Source organism: Barbus barbus (genome assembly GCF_936440315.1).
Source record: "Barbus barbus genome assembly, chromosome: 38".
Classification (NCBI taxonomy): Eukaryota; Metazoa; Chordata; class Actinopteri; order Cypriniformes; family Cyprinidae; genus Barbus; species Barbus barbus.
Window position 1 is genome coordinate 3,476,608 of NC_136716.1, and position 20,470 is coordinate 3,497,077.

Sequence of the window (20,470 nt, forward strand, 5' to 3'; positions counted from 1 at the left end):
CCAATAGAGAAAAGTTTTGCTCAGCAAGAAAAAAAAAATAGAGTGAACACTGCTCCCACGGGTCCTTAAATTTGACTAAACTGAAGAGTTTTTAAGGCCTTAGGTAGTTTTTAATACGTTAAATGGTATAAGAAATAATTTTTCAAATTGCCTTAAATAGATTTTTAACAATTCTGCAGATACCTTGTAAAAAGTAAAATAAAACTCTTTCCTTTATTCGTTGATATTTGTGTATTGAAAATATTTTTGATTGACATTTATGGTCTTTATTTTATTTGGGCTAGTTCAATTAATTTTCAGGCTGACAAAATGCCGAAGGGATAGCAGGGATTTTGAAATTTTGCGAGCCCTGATACGCCTTTCGTATGGGATTAAATAGCGAGCACTTTGAGTGTCTTGTTCATCATATTTATTTTCACATAACTATTGTCATTATTCTGCTTCCATAAAAGTAATAGGCCTAATAAATCCAGCACCAAATGTAGTCCTTTATTTATTTTCCTATTATTATAATTATTATTTTCTTATTGTTATTATTATTATTCCTATGTCGAGCATGTGCGCGTTTTACACTCGACGCCGCCCAAATAATGACCCTATTTTACACTTAAAATAAGCCCGCCCCTCGAGCAATGCTGTCGAATCTCATTGGTTAATCCTGTTGCGAGCAAACAGTTGATTGGTTGCTTTGCTGCCGTTCGAACACAATACGGAAGAACACAAGGAAGTAAAACGGTGCTTCGTGATAGCAAAGAATAGACATGCTTTGAAAGAACCGCTCAGTATTTCTACTGCTTCCATATATTAACAGGTAATTACGACCGCTTACATTACACAAAATTTGCTTTTATTGGTCTGGTCTAATATGAAAAGAGAGAAAGAGTGAAGATATTGTTGTCAAAGCACTCTCACGCCCCTGCGGCATGTAACGTTAAGCCCTGCTGGATGTAGTATGTTGTCCCATTACAAGCAATTACAGAGAAGTGATGTCTGCTTCTGTACTTTTATGGTTTCAGTTATAAGCTACTCACCACCCCTGCATAATTATATTTCTTAAAACGATATTTGTATTACTATTTCAAACAAACTGTATACGTGTGTGTGTGTGTGTGTGCGCGCGCGTATGTTACATGAAAATGGTGCTGTTTTTGAAATTCTGTAAATTATTGTCTTTTCTGTTACTGATTAATAGGAAAAAAAATTGTTAGACTGTCTGGCATGTCCAAGAGAAGTTTAGAGTCCATTATAATAAGCTGAACAGAAAGTAAAATGTATAATATTTAACCATTTTCTGAATATTTTGTTTCAGAATGTCAACCAATGAGAGAGACGAGACAAATGACACCCAAGCAGTGCCGGCCCGAAAAGCCTCCGAGGGCAACGCTGACAAGAACCATCACAGAGGCGTTACAGAAGCTCCCTCTCAGCCTAATGAGGACACAGCCATTGTAACAGATGCAAATACTGTGGCAGATAAGAACTTGGCTCTGCTTAAAGCCCACTCCCTGGATGTGAAGTTTGAAGTTGGGGAAGAATATGACATTATTGAGACCATTGGTACAGGTGCTTATGGTGTGGTCTCATCGGCCCGAAGACGAGACAATGGTGAGGGTGCCAAGATGCATTTCAATGACTTAAAATAATTAGACTAAATCTTTGATGTCAGAATTAATTATTATTATTATTACATAATTAATATATTATTATTATAGCATTAATATAATATTATAATATAATAATTATTATTATTATAAAAAATATATAATATTAAAATAAATAATTATTAATTGTAAATATCAAATTAAATGTATTTTAAAAATGTCTTCTTGTTCATTATTTTTAATGACTAGAACATCATTTGCTGTTTGTTTAATAATTTGCAATATGTATTTTGTATACTGATTTTATGTGCAATTAGTATATTTTTAAGATAATGTATTGTAATTGTGGCTATGAATTTAGCCTGTTAATTTAAGGGGATTAAAAAATTATTAAGAAAATGAACACAATCATGTTCCCTGACTTGCATGTAAATTTGTAAGGGGTTTTCTTACCATTGCAACACAGTATAAGTATATTCAGCGTAGAAAAAAATGCATATCATGTAATTATTTTGATTCAAAATGTAAATAATCAATTAATGTTCCTATTCACCTTATTTTTCCCGTAAAAATGAGCCAGGCCATTTGTACATTTTATGGGTCTTGCTTCTGGTCTCATTGGCTTCCAGCTATTTTTAGCTGTACAAAACTGCTCAAAATTGCACATTGCATATTATTTTAATGTATTATCTTAATTATGAACACACTGTTAATTTCATTTCTTTTAATTAAGTTTTTCTATTATTAAATGTATTTATGTATTAATAATTACATATTAGAAATATTATTAAATGTAAATTTTATGTATCCACTTTTTTATGTAACAGTGGACACTGCATTTTTTTTTAACTTGGCTTCTAGAGTCACTTCCAGTTATTTTAGCTGTAGAAAAATTGCTGTTATGTTGCTTGATTTTGCAAACTGGTATTAGTTTTCATATAATTTTAATTTATTATTGCAATCATAAATGCACTAGTTTGTAGCACAAATAGTTTTACTGTTTACACTTATTCTTCTAGTCATTTACCTATAGCAGCTATTCAATTGTAAAATAGCTTACTCTGTGTTGAAAAATAAGATGTATATCTAGGTGTTTATTAGGTGTATATCTGTTAATTATGAATTTATGAATCTGTTTGAATAGATATTTGATCTTTTGTCTAATATCTGAACTTATTTATGCGTTCAGGCCAGCAGGTGGCAATAAAGAAGATCCCTAATGCTTTTGAGGTTGTGACGAATGCCAAACGCACACTGCGAGAGCTGAAGATTCTCAAGCACTTCAAACACGACAACATCATCGCCATTAAAGACATTCTCCAGCCTGTGGTCCCTCACTCGGCTTTCAAATCTGTGTAAGCTTGAGTTCAAAGCAGCAAGCATATTCTCTCCTCATATTTAATGTGCTAAAAGTGACTTTCATTCTTTAGGTACGTGGTTCTTGACCTCATGGAGAGTGACCTGCATCAGATTATTCACTCCCACCAACCTCTGACCCCAGAACACACACGCTACTTCCTGTATCAGCTGTTAAGAGGCCTGAAATACATTCACTCGGCCAACGTCATTCACCGTGATCTCAAGCCGTCCAACCTGCTGGTGAATGAAAACTGCGAGCTGAAGATAGGAGACTTCGGCATGGCGCGCGGATTAAGTGTGGCCCACTCCGAAGAGTCACGTTCATTTATGACCGAATACGTGGCCACACGTTGGTACCGCGCTCCTGAGCTCATGTTGTCGCTTTACCACTACAGCTTGGCCATCGACCTCTGGTCTGTTGGCTGCATCTTTGGTGAGATGCTTGGCAGGAGGCAGATGTTTCCAGGGAAAAACTATGTGCATCAGCTTCAGCTGATTCTTTCGGTTTTGGGAACGCCACCCGAAAGCATCGTCAGCTCGATAGGTTCGGACCGGGTGCGTTCTTACGTGCGAAGCCTCCCTTCAAAAGCAGCAGAGCCGCTTGCAGCACTGTATCCGCAAGCTGAGCCCAGTGCATTGGACTTGTTGGGCGCAATGCTCCGATTTGACCCTCGTGAGCGGATCAGTGGATGTCAAGCCCTCGAACACCCTTACCTCGCGAAGTACCATGACGCAGACGACGAGCCAGTGTGCGTTCCTGCCTTTAATTTTGAGTTTGATCGGCAACCAATGGGCAAAGAACAAATCAAAGAAGCTATACTAGTGGAAATCCAGGACTTCCATAAGAAGAAGCAGGGCATCAGGAAGAAGATCCAGTTTAGGCCTCTCCATTCTAGTTCGGCTGGGGTGTCTGGTAGCACCCTTTGCGCGGCTCCACAGTCTCAAAACATGACAGAAACAGCACAAACTCGCACAAATTTAAACTTCAAACCTACAGACACTACACAAACTCAAACGAATGCAAACTCGTTTCAAGCTCCACATCACCTTACTCAGATTCTGCCACATTTGGCTCAGGTAAGCTGCCAGGATGTGGACATGCCCAGCGCGAACTCCGACGGCCAGCCTGAAACCATCGATCTGACCACTCCCACGGAACCGGTGATGAACTGCACAAAGGAGGAGCTTGTCTCGTCCAATCAAATGCTTCCATCCCACTCCGTCTCTCAGACTCCGCCCACTTCAAGTCTTCCTCAGTCGATCCCTTCACTCTCTCTCACACAGTCCCAGGCTCAGTCGCTTTCTCAAAATCTCACTCGTTCCCTGGGCAAAGGAGGGAAAGTGACAACCGGGGAAGGTACAAAAAAAGAGGGAGCAATTTCAGAAGACACAAAAGCAGCTCTCAAAGCTGCCTTGCTTAAATCAGCACTAAGGCAGAAGGCACGAGGTGAGAGAATTTGCAGTGTGGCCATAGATTGCTTAACATTGAGTGTTTTCTCAAATTTGCTCCCACAGAACCCGAGATTTGATGATCCCCATGTGAGGAACTATATAAAAACCAATTCCCAATGTTGACACATTTTCTACTGTTAAAATTTTTTTTTATCTTATAAATACACACTAACATTCATACGTATAGGGTCTGTAAGATTCACTTTTTTTTTTGAAAGTAATTAATTTTTTTATTCAGCAAGGATGTGTTATATTATTCAAATGTGACAGTAAAGACATTTACAATATTACCAAAAAAAAATATTTCAAATAAATGCTTTATTTGTAATAATATTTTACAATATTATGCTTTTTTTATTATTGTTTTTGATTAAATTAATGCAGTCTGGTGAGCAAAACGGACCTTCAAAAACAGTTAAAAATCTTACAGACCCCAGACATTTTAACATTAGTGTTTTTATTTTTTTAATATTACATATTTAGTTTTATATTTTGTTGACACTTCCACTTTTTTTCTACCCACTAATACTGTTATAAACCTGAATAGAAAATTAAGAACTTTTTGTTGTCTTATTTTTTTGTTGTTGTCTTTACTTTTTTTTTTCTTTGTTTATCCAGTACATTATTGTCGTGTCAATAATGTACTGATTCTCTCTTCCCCAGATGGAGGGTCTGCAGCTCTTGCTTTCGAATTACTCAGAGGATCTGCTGGAGGTTTATCATCATCCCTCTCCTCCTCCAACTCTGGACCAGAGCAGAAGAAGCCAATCACGGCCCAGGAGAGACAACGAGAGAGGGAAGAGAAGCGGAGGAAGAGACAGGAGCGTTCGATGGAGAAAAAGAGGAAGCTGAAAGAGAAGGAGAAAAAGGAGGGAAAACAAGGCGAATCTTTGGGTGGCGTGTTACTCAGCGACAACGACAAGAAGCTGTTGGAGCGCTGGGGACGAATGATGGATAAACGGGTGGACAAATCGCAGACCACGGAAACTAATAGTGCCAAGACCGGTGAGGGTAAAACGGTCCAAATCCAGCCAGCAAAAGGAAGCAATGTCATAAAGACAAACTCAGACAGGAGAGAATCAATGGCGCCAAAGCAACCCAGCGAAGTGCAGGCTTTCAAACTGCCACAAATACTACCACAAATGGGACAGTGTTTGGCAGCAGGAATGTTCCATCCAACTCCGACTCATGATGCACAGCCCGTCTCTTTAGGTCCCGCTCAGAATGGAGACGTTGGGTTGGTTGCTGTAGGAGGAGGTGGAAGTGTTGGTGTGGTAACCGCCCCATGTGCCTTTGCCAAAAACAACATATTAAAACCTCAGTTTCTGACTGTTGGAACAATGTTCACTGGTCTTGAGAACTGGACAGGAACAACTCCACACCAACCCCAGAAAACCCACCAACCGCCACCTGAACTGAATAACCCCGCTCACACGGGCTTTGCACACATGCAAACGCAGCCGAAGCCCGTCACGCATGCGCAGTCGCAGTCCAACACTCACATCCAGCTGCTGCCGCTGGAATCCTTTATGACCAAACCATCAGCTCTGAACCCCAGCATCGGCGTCTCGGACACCAGCACGTCTCTTTCCAATCCAGGCAATGGTCCTCAAGCCCTGGACAAACTTTGCGTTTTAGAAGAGCAACAAAATGGCTCTCATGCGCAGGGCCCTTCAAAACAGCCTCCAGGAGCTGCAGCTCAACCCTGCCTTGGTCTTACTGACACGGGACAGCCGGCAAACAGCATCCCTGACATCCACACAGTCACACAGCAGCTCTCAAAGTCACAGGTGAACGTTTTATTTATAATACATGATCATGGGCATCCTTCCAATATTGAGCATATGGCATTTTTTTTATTATTATGTATTTTTATTTTCTTCCAGGTGAAAGTTTGTTTGCTTAGAAAAGTGAAACCTTGAGGAAAAGATGGAACAATTAGGGAATTTTAAAATTAATATTTGCAGACTCGGGTTAACTGAAAATAAAACTAGATTTTTTTTTTTTTTTACTTGAAACAAAATATATACGCTAACTGAAAGAAAATAAAATCTAGAAAATATTTCGGCTAGTTACCAAGGCAACATTTCTCAGATTCCTTTAGTTTAATTTGAAAAACTAAAAAAACTCAAACTAATCAATAAGAATTAAAGGACAAAAAAAATCACAGTTACTGAAACTGTAACTAAAAATTAAAACAGAAAATATTAAAATACATTTTAAAAAGTCTTGGAAATTTCTGTAGTAAAGGTTTTTTTTTAACTCGTGCTGTGCTCCAAAATGTTGCATAAACTAGAAATAAAGTAAACATTGACTGCAAGCCAGAACTGAGGGTCCAATTATGTTTAAATAATTATAATGGAAATATTCATTTAAATCATATGACATAAAAATGGAAATCAACTCCAGTGACCTCTAAAATTAAAGTAAGCATGAACATTTTATTAGAGTTATTTTATAGTTTGTGTAGCACCAACGTTGGCTGGATGAGAAATGCATTTAATACTTTTTAAAATTATTTTTTTTAAATAATTATGATTAGTAGTATTGTTTTAATATTATTGTTATATATTATTTTTATGTAATAATATAACTCCCCGAGGTCATGCAAGGCATTACTTTTTCTGTTTTATTATTATGTATTCTTTTTAGTGATTGATTAATTTATTGTTAGATTAATTGAAAATAAACCTGTGGCCCCCTAGAGGTCATACCAGGCATAATTATTATCTTTCTGTTTTATATTCTGACACGCATTTGTTATGCATGGAGGCCTGTTTCTAAAGGGTTATTATGAAAATAAAGTAGTCTAAAGTCCAAATTGGGAGAAATAAAATGCAATTACCTTTTTTTTATTCATGATTCAAACAAGCTTCCATAAGTATGGGCTCTGTGAATTGCATTTGGAAAACATGTTTCTGTATTTTTATTAGATCAATTGCTTCATTCTTCTCTCAATCGTTTTTCCGGCCAGGTTGAAGACATTTTGCCGCCGGTTTTCTCAGTGACTCCTAAAGGCAGTGGAGCGGGATACGGCGTCGGCTTCGACCTCGATGACCTCCTCACTCAGTCTCTCACCGAACTCCAGCACTCCGACCTCAGGGAAAGGTCAGTTCAGATCCTGGTGACTGCAAAGTGCACGCTCTATTTTTAAACTGTACGTCACTGATGATTACAGTACTCGCCTGTAACGTATGTTTCAGTGGTCTCAATTCTCTCTTTCATTAGTCACAATGACTTGGCCCCCCTGTCTGCATCCCTGCTCTCTGATTGGCTCGAGGTACACCGCATGACCCCGGCTGACATGGAGTCACTTCAGCAGGAGCTCCAGCTGGGATCTCCCATGATCCTCTCCGACAGCTCAACGCTTCCTGATACCTGATCAGTCCACGCATTTCTCTATGCCCTTGTAGAACCGGTTGAGAGCCGTGAACAGGAACTTGATAGCTGTATTGTGCACCGGTGTACAGTAGAGAGAATATGTTTGAGGCTCCAAATTATTAAGGCCTTTACCTAGAATCTTACCCAGAAAAGTGCCTTTATCTTTAATGGGTTCGTATGCATTATTTATTTGTGCCAACATTAAAGTATGATGCTCTGTTCGGTTCTTAAGGGGTTTCCATTCTCAGAATTTCAGTGCCATTACCAAGCAATGCAGATCCAGGGAGAAAGAGTTCAGTTCAGCGGTGCTAGTGCCATTCATTCACCCTGGAATATCACTCCATTCAGATGAGTTTAGAGAATAATTCACTTGAAATAGTGACTTGTTAGCAGACCAGTGTTTAAAGCTATTTTCTAGTACACTACAGTAGGAGCCACCAGCAGGGCAGCAGTATTACAGTAGATGAAACACAGCAGAGCACAATGACATCATGACTGTAGAAAGTAGAAAAACATTTCATTCGATGTTGCATGAATGCCTTGTAGAAAATAGTGAAACTTGCTGCACCACATGCAGATTTGCTCCATTTTACACCAGCAACAAAGAGTATTGTCTTGAATAAAGATATCAAAGGGATTAGTGTGTTGTTTTTTAATAATGGTATTCTTTTGCATTGTTTTGTTTTTCTACAGTCAAACCAAAAATTATTCAGACACCAGATTTGAATTCCGAAACTGAATTTTTGATATATTGTTTAACTAGTTGGTGCAGGATACTATAGTTCATTTATGTAAGCGAGGATAGCAAAATAAACTGACATATTATACCCAAAAATTATTCATACAATGGACCACCAGTAAAACTTTGGGACCAAAAATGATTCAGACACTCTGACCTGAGCATGTTTTGCTTAAGTATTTTTCTTTAATTGCTAATGCGACCTTTTTACACCACAAACTGAACAAAATTAAGCATTATTTGGTAATTGGTTGACCTAAATTGGTATTATCTAATTGTGTGCTTAAATTTAACAGCTGACAGCTATTCAAACTAATGCATTACTTATCTGACATTATAATTGTGATAATGTGAGAAATGTTGAAGGTGTCTGAATACATTTTGGTTTGACTGTATATACAGTGTCAGGCAAAATCAGCATTTAAGACAGGACCTTTTAAAGCTCAAACCCAATCCGATGGGGATTCAGATGCATGTTCACTGTATGAGGCAGAAGTATATTATTTATGGATTTATATGCAATGCTAAAGGCCAAGTATGATCACCATTGCCATAAATGCACATTATTCTTATGAAAATAGTAGAGACCACTTAAACACCCTTGACAAATCATCATTTGAATGTAATCGGAAATAAATATGACTTCATAAATAGAAGGCACTTCATGGTAATATGCAAATTGAGCTTGAATAAGCCCCGCCTGCATGTATCTTTTTTCCATCAGGGAACAGTTAAATCATGCAGTATGATTAAAAACTGCAGAGTCTACAAATCTAATCAAAAGCTTCTCAAAGTATCTCTCTCACTCTATATATATATATATATATATATTTAAAAGTGATTACACTAATTACCTCTAGAACCTGAATCAGTATCTGTAAATGAAATGTTACTTTCCCTGGGGAAAAAATTAAAAATAAATACTGATGCTGAATGCACATTCACAATATTTAAATTTTTGGATTTGTATATAAAATTATGATTAAACAAACACAAATCTTCTATAGACTTGTATTAAAACAGCAGAAGCTTATCCGAGAACATGCCAGACAGTAATAGTTGCTAGGATTAGTAATGTTAATGTTTAAAGACAGGTCAACTCCCTAGTGTTTACCCCTACCATAAATAAACATGCAAAGTATATCAATAAAAAAAAAAAAAAAATCACAAGTTTATTTACAGCATTTTAAGAGAAACAGTCAGCAAAAGATACAAATATACAACTGACTCTAGAAAAGCATGAAATCTTTCACATCATAAACATCTAATTGCACAGGTGATCTTAAAACTTTTACATGTCCTGATACAAAGGTAAAAAAAACACATTTATAATTGCTGTGCAAAAGGCAGGATCAAATAAGGGTCCATGAATATTTTAGTATGCATCATGATTGTCAAATCTCACATTTAAGCTGCCCATGAGAACCATTTGAGTGCTGCGGTTTAAAAAATGGCATTATTTGCACAGTTTAATTACATGGTTTAATCATCTCAATGTTAATCAGTCCAGTTTCAAATAGTTAAAAGAATATATTAAAAAAGTGGTAAAAGACATACTTTTATTTCATTTCAAATCATTCAGTGTGTTTTTGGTACAAACCAAATTGGAAACTACACAATATAAAGTTGTTTAAAAACTGATTAAAAAGCTACTTATGGCATTAAAATCTCTTTTTATGTAGCACGGTGTTTTGGGGCGGGAGCTTTTTGGCTTGTGCGAGGATCAGGGTGTGTTTATCTCAGCAGCTGCACCAATACCAGTAGCACCAGAGTCCTGATGAGCACCATGACCCGGTCAGCCCAGAAGTGACTCGATGCGCTCTTGAGCTGGACTCCTCCAACGTGGTTCTGGATGAAGTTAGAGAAGCTGGATACTTTGCCATAGACTCCTGGTCGGTTAGGTTTAGCACAGCCGAGACCGAAGCTCACAATTCCAGCTTGCACCCAACTTCCGTCACTGATCTGACACACCAGAGGGCCGCCGGAGTCGCCCTGATAAGGGAACATGCAGAAATATATATGAGAACAGATGATTTAGAAAAAATAAGGTTCATTCATAGTTTTGTTTTTTTAAATCGTGTGTTTTCCTCAAGCAATGCTCTCCTCACCTGGCAGGAGTCTTTGCCTCCTTGTTGGAATCCAGCGCACATCATGTCATGGCGGATGTCAATGTTCTCTGTGGGGTTTATCAGAAACATATCCTGACAAGTATTTGAGTTAATGACTGGCACTTGGACTTCCTGCAACGCCCCAACGCCCTGCAGAGCAACTGAACAAGACATGAGAAACAACATGAGTGCTTTTGTGTCTTTGTACACACTGAGGGAACAAGAATGTATTTATACACTGCATGTAGCAATTGCCAATATTTCAAACAATATACATACACTACCAATCAAAAGTTTTCAATAATTAGGGTTTTTATTTTTTAAGAAATCACCAATACTGCATTATTTGATCTAAATTACAGTAAAAACAGTAATATTGTGAAATAGGCTATTATTACTATTTAAAATGACTATTTACTAATATGATATATTTTAAAGTGTAATTTATTCCTGGGAAGGAAATGTAGAATTTTCAGGATCATTAATTCAGTCTTCAGTGTCACATGATCCTACAGAAATCATTATAGATTGCTATTGGTGCTTAACTTAAATTAACTGTTTTGCTTCTTACAATTTTAAAATGTTGAAAATTGTTATTGTTTAAAAATAATAATAATAATAATAATAATAATAAAAAATTCTGGATTCTTTGATGAACAGAAAGTTCAAAAGAACAGCATTTCTTTGTAAAGGAAATCTTTTATAACAAATATCTTCACTGTCAGTTTTGATCAATTTAATGCATCCTTGCAGAATAAAGGTATTTGAATCCATTTGTTTTAAATCTTACTTGGCCCACACTTTTGGTTTCCATATATATATATAAACTGAAAACTTTTAGGAAAGGTGGAGTAAAAATAAAAAACTAAAATAATGTGGTTGCATAAGTGCACACACCCTCTTATAACTAAGGATGTGGCTGTGTTCAGAATTAAGCAATCACAGTCAAACTCATGTTAAATAGGAGTCAGTACACACCTGTCATCATTTAAATTGCCTCTGATTAAACCCAAATAAAGTTTAGCTGTTCTAGTAGGCTTTTCCTGACATTTTCTTAGTCTCATCTTACTGCAAAAGCCATGGTCCGCAGAGAGCTTCCAAAGCATCAGAAGGATCTCATTGTTAAAAGGGATCAATCAGGAGAATACAAAAGAATTTCCAAGGCATTAAATATACCATGGAACACAGTGAAGACAGTCATCAGCAAGTGAAGAAAATATGGAGCAACAGTGATATTACCAAGCACTGGATGTCCTTCCAAAATGTATGAAAAGATAAGAAGAAAACTGGTCAGGGAGGCTGCCAAGAGGCCAACATTAAAGGAGCTGCAGGAATTTCTGGCGAGTACTGGCTGTGTTATAAATATGACAACAATCTCCCATATTCTTCATGTGTCTGGTATATGGGGTAGGGTGGCAAGAAAAACATTCAAGCCCAGCTAGATTTAGCAAAAACACATTATAAGTCTCCCAAAAGCATGTGGTTGAACTTTTTGGTCATAATTCTAAAAGGTATGTTTGGCAAAAAAACAACACTTCACATCAACAAAGGAACACCATGCCCACAGTGAAGCATGGTGGTGGCAGCATCACGCTTTGGGGCTGTTTTTCTTCAGCTGGAACTGGGGACTTAGTCAAGGTGGAGGGAATTATGCACAGTTCCAAATACCAGTCAATATTGGTATGAAGATGAAGAGGAAATTCATCGTTCAGCACAACAACAACCCAAAACGTACATCCAAATCAACAAAAGACTGGTTTCACCAGAAGATGATAAAGTTTTGGAATGGCCCAGCCAGAGCCCAGACCTGAATCCCATTGAAAATCTGTGGGGTGATCTGAAGAGGGCTGTGCACAGGAGATGCCCTCGCAATCTGACAGATTTGGAGCGTTTTTGCAAAGAAGAGCGGGCAAATATTGTGAAGTCAAGATGTGCCATTCTGATATACTCGTACCCAAAAAGACCGAGTGGTGTAATAAAATCAAAAGGTGCTTCAACAAAGTATTAGTTTAAGGGTGTACACACTTATGCAACCACATTATTCTAGTTTTACTCCACCTTTCCTAAAAGATTTCAGTTTGTTTTTTAATTTAGTTGATCATTTACATTAAAGGTGGAAAAAGTTCTGAAATTATATATTTTGGTCATTTTTTTTTACATCACAGAAACCTGGCATTTTAACAGGGGTGTGTAGACTTTTTATATTCATTGTATTTGTGTGTGTATATGACATTTGACAATCATTTTCAACATTGATAAATGTTTCCCCCGAGTAGCAAATTAGCATATTAGAATGATTTCTGAAGGATCATGTGGCACTGGAGACTGGAGAAATTATGCTGAAAATTCAGCTTTGATCACAGGAATAAATTACATTTTCAAATATGAAACTCTTTTTTGGAAATGTAATTTCACATTACTGCTTTTTTGTAAATTTGAGCAAATAAATGCAGCCTTGGTGAGCATTAGAGACTAACAGTCTTTACAAACTGCATCCAAAACTTTTATCCGTCATAAAAAAAAATTCAGATCAGGTTCAATTTTCTGCTTTTCGCATCTGTAGCAAGCATTTTGACTCAAGCAAGGTTTGTGTGCGTGACAATGACAAATACGAAAAAACGCATACAAAAATGTCAGACTCAATGAAATTTTTGCAAAGACTTTATGCTCACCAGGGACTTAAAACATTTAAATGACTCCATACATTTGAATGTACTGAACTTAAATGACCTTAAGAAGACAAACATTTTCAGTGAAAATGTGCACCATAAATTTGCATTAAGATATTAAACAGCAGGAATGAACAATATATCGGAACCTCATCAGTTATCAGTGAATTGGATATTGAGTTATAGAGTTCTCTCTATGTTTACATTTAGACCCCATTTGAAATCATCTAACAAGTCTGTTTTCAAGCAATCAAATATAATTCAGCCACACCATTTCCCTCTTGTTTCACAATAAATAAAGTAGCAGTTCATTAACATCTTTAATTTTACATGTTTAGATATCTTTGCTGTCATCTAACACACTTAATCTCTATAATAACACTAATACATGTAATCTTTAGCAAATCTCATAATGAATATCCATTCACATTGTTCATGTTAAAATAATGTCTTGAGGCCTATTTCACTTGAAGCACTTACAACAGGGTTTTAGGATTTTTTTTTGTATTTATCAACTTATGCACACTACTACTACTGAATGTAATGTCACTGTAATTTCAAAGGTAAATATATTTAACATTACAACTTGCAAATGGATGAAATTTCAGACGCCTGTAGCGTGGGTTTCTCACTCACCTCCATCTCTGATGGCACCCCATCCAGTGATCATGCACTTCATGTCGCTGCTGAACTCCACATTGGCATATGGCAAGCAGATAGGCTGAATGCGGTCGGACCACCTGACAGCTGTGGCCAGCTCCACTAGAGCAATATCCTGACCCAGCTGAGGGTGTGTGTAACCCAGAGGAACCACCACACGGTTGATCCTATGGCTGGTCTCGTCCGAGTTCCAGCCGTTCAGCTGCTGCCGGCCAGCGTAAACCATGTAAGAGGAGATGTCACTAGGGCTGGACAAGGAAGAGAAATGTATATATATAAAGCCGAAAAATAAGCAAACAAGGATTATATGGGTGTTAAAAAAAAGGTGTGAAACTTACTTGGGAAAGCAATGTGCAGCAGACAGCACCCAGTTCTCTGAGATGATAGTTCCTCCACACACATGTCCTTTATCGTCAGTCTAAACGCACACATCAACATCAGGAGGATATCGAAAAGAAACCACATTTGACAGACAATTCAGAATGCATCCTAAACCTTGACAATAAAATAATTAAAGCTTTCACTGATATCCAGCTAAGATTTAAATGTTCTTTTTCATTTAAAAAAAAGGGAAAGGAGAAATCTAAAACAAATAGATGTATATATTGTGGGAAATCTGCAATAAGGAATTAAAAATGTGTAGTTCACCTTGCAAATTTAAAAAGGTGATAAATATATAGCTCATAAATAACTTGTACATAAAATACTTGAAACAGTTGAATGAATATAAAAGGTTAATTTTCTGTTATCTACAAACGTCTCAATAAATTGTCATTTTTTTAATAGCTCACCCAAAAATACGCTGAAAATGTATTGACCTTTAGGCCATTCGAGATGTAGATGAGTTTGTTTGTTCATCAGAACAGATTTGGAGAATTTTAGCATTACAACTCTTGCAGTGAATGGGTGCCGTCAGAATCAGAGTCCAATCACAACAATAGTCCACAAGTAACCCACATGATGCAACTTTTTTTTGTAAACCATTGCTTCTGGCCATAATTCATAATAATGCTTTCTCCAGTCAAAAGCCACCAATGTATTTGTTTAGAACTGTTCTAAACTTATTTTCAGCTTGTAAATGGCGCTTGATGTGTGTCTATTTCTCTCCTGATTCAGACGAGACAACTTTCACTAGAGAAAAAGTATTATGCATAGAGGACTTTAGAAAACATCTTCATAATGGATTTCTTACAAACACAGCTTTTCACTTCACAAGTCATTAATTGATGGACTAGAGTTGTATGGATTATTTGTAACAGTAATATAGATTTTAACAGTAATATAGTCACAGTAATATAGATTTTAATGCCATGTCAGCATCAGGCTATGTTCAAAAACTGATAAATACAATATATATAAAAAAGAAAAAGAAAAATACAACAACTAAGATTATACACAATGTTTTATATTTACATATGATAAAAATTGTAAAACCTTTCCTGGAAAAATCAAACTTAAGTCCTTAAGTATTGCTTGTGGATTATTGTGATGTTTTTTATCAGCGGCTTAGACTCTCATTCTGACGGCACCCATTCACTGCAGAGATCCATTGATGAGCAAGTGATAAAATGCTAAATTTCTCCAAATCTGATGAAGATACAAACTCACCTACATCTTGGATGGGCTGAAATTTTCAGTTTTGAGTGAACTACTCCTTTAAGCAACTGTTTTTTGTATCTTTTTGTATAGATTAAATGCAACACACTTATTTAAAAAGGGTAGGTAAAATAAGCTAAGGCTTCAGCCTACACCTTGTGTAAAATTATGAATAATTATTATAGAATTGTACATGAGACCTGAACAACAAATCTTGATGATGATGATTTTTCATTCAGGGCATACATTTGATCAGGTTATGCATTAAACTATGATCTCTGTGTTGTTCGACTGAGCTAAAGGAAAGTAATCTATGTAAGTAATTTCTGTGAACTCTGCCTCAGTTTTTCAAAACTTCAGTTTCACAATAGCTGCCATTCTTACCTGAATATCCACCTGCCAAGGCCAAGCGCCTTCTGACGCAGCGGTGCCTCCTACTATCCTGCTCACCAGCTGCGGCCGACCGCATTCTGAGCCAAACACATGGATTCTGGTGACTTGTTTGCTTTAATCTCATTAAACATTCACATTTTAAGAATATAAACGGATATAGTAATGTTTTAAGTGTTGACACAACCAGTGCAAATTAGGTCAATTTCTTACCTTGAGCCTCGCCCATACACAACCCTGAACACAACATAAAACAAACAAAACAATGAAGTTACAATCCTACATTAATTGTTCAAAAACTGTAATTATTATTTATTTATTTTTTAGAGAGAAAAAAAACTAAGTTATGCACCTACCAATCAGTATGACGAAGGCAGTCTGAATACATGAGGTGTATCGCATCCTATCAAAATAAGGTTATTTTTGTTCCTTCGGAAAACTTCAACTTTGTTTAGAATTAAGAGATGGACGCAAATCTTTAAAACGAATATGCTTCTAGAAATAAGCACTTCCTTGTTCGACGAAGTCAGGTGAAATAAACATTAGCTCCAGAGATCTTTTTTTTTTCCCAAACAACCTGCCTACCTTTCCAACAACGACCAATCAGGAGCGTTCGCCCCGCCCTCACTGAGCACAAACCCCGCCCACTCGTTCACATCTACCAGTTTTGGTTTCAGAGTTTTGTTTCGGGGAATTTATCCGAGAATGTGGCAGGGCGAGATGTTTGCAGTGGACTAATGACTGCAAAATATTCAAAATATAGGCTTTAAATCAATCATTTGTGTAATCTGTACAATTTAAGGCTTCAAGGTGTCTACTGTTCTGCGGCTTTGTTGAAAAATAGCTGATTTCCCATTAAAAAGCTGCTAAATTACTTCAGTTTTAAATTGTGTAGCATATGTCATCTAATACTACTGTGTGGGTTGTAGGGACTTTTGTAAACAGGTTTTAACACTCATGCATGCACATGACTGAGAAACAGGCATTACAGGTTCAGTGGCCTTATAATGCCGGGGATGTTATCAATAAAGAATAAGTGTGTTTATATTGTGATCATGAATTTGTGATTTTGTGGCAGTCACATGTTGAAGTGTTAAATCAGTTAGGATTTACACTACAATAACCAGTGTATCTTATCTTAAATCTAAAAAAAAAAAAAAAAGTTGAACTCAAAACTTCCTTTCTAGCTTTAAAACAGCTTTTACTGAAACCAAGCTGCCAAAATGACCCATTTTCTTCCTACATTAGCCTATAGAGATGAATAAATCAGTACAAGACTTCCTGCTGCACCTCTAGTCAACTCTAGCAATAGAACAACTGTATTCATAAGTGCTTCACAAGTATAATATGCAAAGTTATTACCTAGTGGGCTTTCACACTGACATCTTAAAGAAGAAAAGCAGAGTATTTTAACCAGAGGGCCAAAAACAGTGTAGAAAACATATCTAGTAAATATTATGACTGCTTTTGATTTTTTTTTTTTAAAACAACATTAGATGTGAACATCAGGAAATTTAAATTAAATATTTAAAAATATTTGACTGCATTCTAGGTTGACAAATCAGAATAAAGTATTCCTGAAATAAAATAATAATAATAATAAATGGCATTGAAATGTTGCAGTCAAATTAGCAGTTAACACAAAAAGTTGAATTGTTAAAGGCACGGTTCACTCGAGAATAAAAATTCTGTCATCCTTTACTCACCCTCATGTCTTTCCAAACTTGCATGCATTTCTTTCTGTTGAACACAAAAGAAGATATTCTGAAGAATGTGTATAACCATGACCATAGTATTTTTTTCTATACTATAGAATTATGTATAGAAATGTATAGTCATGGCTACCAATGGCTACAACTGTTTGGTTACCCAGATCTTTTTTTATGTTCAACAGAAGAAAGAAATTCATACAGGTTTGGAACAAACTGAGGGTTTCATTTCTGTTAACTATCCCTTTAAATCAGGTTACAGCGTGATCTGTCAATAACACTTGCTTTAAAGCAGATGGGTTATCTCGGGTTATCTATCGTGGATGTTTCTGTGGAAATTTGTAGAACACTGGACACAATTATAGCAAACTTTGTTTGGAATTCGAAAACTCACTTAATAAAAATAAAAAGCATTAGCTGATCGAGTTATGGGGGGTTTCGAGTTAGTGGATTTTTCCACTATTAATAATTACTTTAAACATTTTTAAAGGAATGTTTCCTTTAAGACATTTTAGAATGTGTCATCTAAAATGTGTCCTTTTCAATTACAGTATGATCAATTTATACAAGAATTCTCTTTTCCAGTCCACCAAGAGAATATGCCATTGTTTTTGGTGCAATTGTTGATTGTATTGTACCTTTAGTCAAGTCTGGCCCTAAACGTTCTTTAGACTCTCCTATTTTTGACAACATTAATTTATATGTTGACCAAATTCTTTTCAATTGCCTATACCATGTCAAACAAAGACATTCTTTCAGTTATTAATAGATCTCAGATTTCTTTACCTGCTTGTGTGAGTTTTTGAAATACCATATTTATATCTAATAAAGTTGTTGAAGTCTCTATTAAAATCCATATATCCATAATTGCTACCCGGTAAATTATAAACTTGCTCAATTTAATAATAGGATTTCCCCTAATTGCTCCTTTTGTCTTCTGTCTGAAGAAACAATCAATCATTAATTTTGCGATTGTGCTTACTGTAAAGTGTTCTGGGTTGACTTTTCCAATTTTGTTAATAAAATATCTACGTCCAAACTTCTGTATTACCCCCCCCCCTTTTTTTTTTTTTTTGGCTACTCCTTGAATCTAGACCCTTCTCACTTTAAATGTATTATTAATGTCTATCTATTGCCAAATTTTACATTTGCAAATTTTCAAAGAAAACTCCTTCTTTTTTGTTTTCAATAAATATTTTGATGTGTATGTAAACTCTTTAAGAAATTATTAATTCTATTGCATGTAAGACTCTTTCATGGTGAGATTCTTATAAACATAGTAGGCTATGCTTTGGATTAATGTGTGTAACCCTCATTGTCTTTGTTTTGTTTTTTATTCTGTCTTTGTATTAGTTATTTTGCTGCATATATATATATATATAGGTAGTTGTCAAATAAAAATTGGACTGTGTCCTATGGTGTGACAGCAAAAATGTAGAAAAAAAAAAAACTTAACATACAAATAACATGAGAAAAATGTATCTTAATTCTTAGAGTTACAAATAGCATGAGAGAGGATTATCTTCAATGTTAGAGTATTTTTTTTTTTTTTTTTGGTAGATTTTTTCGTCACACCATAGGACACATTAATACATCAACTACCCACATAAATAAAAAATCCCTTTAAATCGTTTAATTTCTATTGTTTGATTTGGGAACTGGCACAAGGGGGTGCTAACGCTTATTAATAATAGCTTGACAGATGCCGATGATAGGCCTAATAATCACTACATGACTCCGTGTTCACCTTCCTCTTCTGTTGAGATGCTGCTGTGGCTCTGTCTCGGTTGTGTTCCTCTCTCTCTGTCCTCGGGCTCCGTGTCTGTTTTTACAGCACGATTGAAGGTGACAGGGACAGAGAGGAGGGGCGGGAGAGAGGATGCAGCACGGTGTCGCCAGGGGCAGCACAACACGACGAAAAAACAATGGAGAAACCGCAGAACTGAACCACAGAGACCGGAAGAAAGTGTTGAAGGAAGTCACCGTTCCACTAAAGTAGCACGACCACCTGTCATAAGCAAACAAGACGGAAAGTTTATTTTTGATTACCTGAGGAAGAAAGCTATTCATTCTCCTCAGTAAAGTGTTGTAGTTCTTCTCTCCGACTGTCCCAGGATGAACTGCGCGAGTTATTTGATAAAGCTGCTCCGCTCGGCTTTGTTTTAAGGACTTGATTAATATTTTTCTTGGCATTGTTGCTATGGTGACCATCTCTTCTCCCTCCACAGCCCCCTCCCGTCCCACTTTTAACCCCCAGCGCTGAAAAAGAAGAGAGGTAGAGAGGGATTGAGAGAGTGGGGGGTTAGTTAAAAAATATGCATGTCCTAAAACTATGTAACACACACCCATAAGTAAATACACGCATGCACGAGTAGTGACACATGCACACATAGGCTAGTGAAAATGCACATCTTTACACAACCCAAAATTCTGGATAATATGTTATTATAATATGTATGATATAGTGCACATATATAATGACATTAACATACACAGGCAAAAGGTTGGACACACTTGGCTACGTTTCTTATGATTGAGAAAACATTCTGATATAAAGATTATGCTTTAATAAAGATGATGATGATGATATGCCCCATTATAAATATCAAATAAATAAATATGCTTTAATAATAATAGTTATTATTAAGATGCCTCCTCAGATATAATTAAATAAAGACATCAATGTGTCTTAATACTACTGTCTTAATACTACTACACTTTATTATTATTATTGTTGTTATAAGATGTGACTCTATTAGTAATACTAATAACAATTACTTGATATTGTACAACATATTTAATGTTA

At 36.3% G+C, this 20,470-nt stretch overlaps 2 protein-coding genes across 2 annotated transcripts; one reads left to right on the top strand and one right to left on the bottom strand.

Moving 5' to 3' along the window:
* Nucleotides 1-706: 706 nt before the first annotated feature.
* On the top strand, nucleotides 707-8,432 carry mapk7 (mitogen-activated protein kinase 7). The gene is made up of 7 exons (XM_079398141.1): nucleotides 707-811; nucleotides 1,310-1,605; nucleotides 2,791-2,956; nucleotides 3,032-4,407; nucleotides 5,076-6,202; nucleotides 7,387-7,520; nucleotides 7,641-8,432. The coding sequence occupies exons 2-7, from the start codon at nucleotides 1,311-1,313 to the stop codon at nucleotides 7,792-7,794; spliced, it is 3,252 nt and encodes a 1,083-aa protein (XP_079254267.1). The 5' UTR covers nucleotides 707-811; nucleotide 1,310; the 3' UTR covers nucleotides 7,795-8,432.
* Nucleotides 8,433-9,672: 1,240 nt separating this feature from the next.
* On the bottom strand, nucleotides 9,673-16,556 carry LOC306857880 (serine protease 33-like). Its single transcript, XM_079398142.1, has 7 exons — nucleotides 16,312-16,556; nucleotides 16,169-16,192; nucleotides 15,950-16,035; nucleotides 14,308-14,387; nucleotides 13,946-14,217; nucleotides 10,641-10,801; nucleotides 9,673-10,524 (listed from the first exon to the last, which is right to left on the bottom strand). The coding sequence occupies exons 1-7, from the start codon at nucleotides 16,355-16,357 to the stop codon at nucleotides 10,267-10,269; spliced, it is 927 nt and encodes a 308-aa protein (XP_079254268.1). The 5' UTR covers nucleotides 16,358-16,556; the 3' UTR covers nucleotides 9,673-10,266.
* Nucleotides 16,557-20,470: the final 3,914 nt, after the last annotated feature.

Bases quoted from the DNA above. Each gene is read 5' to 3' on its own strand.
- mapk7 (XM_079398141.1), top strand. From the start codon at position 1,311: ATGTCAACCAATGAGAGAGACGAGACAAATGACACCCAAGCAGTGCCG. The intron at 2,957-3,031 runs GTAAGCTTGAGT...TTCATTCTTTAG, and splicing joins CACTCGGCTTTCAAATCTGT to GTACGTGGTTCTTGACCTCA. The intron at 7,521-7,640 runs GTCAGTTCAGAT...CTCTTTCATTAG, and splicing joins CACTCCGACCTCAGGGAAAG to TCACAATGACTTGGCCCCCC.
- LOC306857880 (XM_079398142.1), bottom strand. From the start codon at position 16,357: ATGCGATACACCTCATGTATTCAGACTGCCTTCGTCATACTGATTG. The intron at 16,193-16,311 runs GTAGGTGCATAA...TGTTGTGTTCAG, and splicing joins TGCCTTCGTCATACTGATTG to GGTTGTGTATGGGCGAGGCT. The intron at 10,525-10,640 runs GTGAGGAGAGCA...TTCCCTTATCAG, and splicing joins GAGGCAAAGACTCCTGCCAG to GGCGACTCCGGCGGCCCTCT.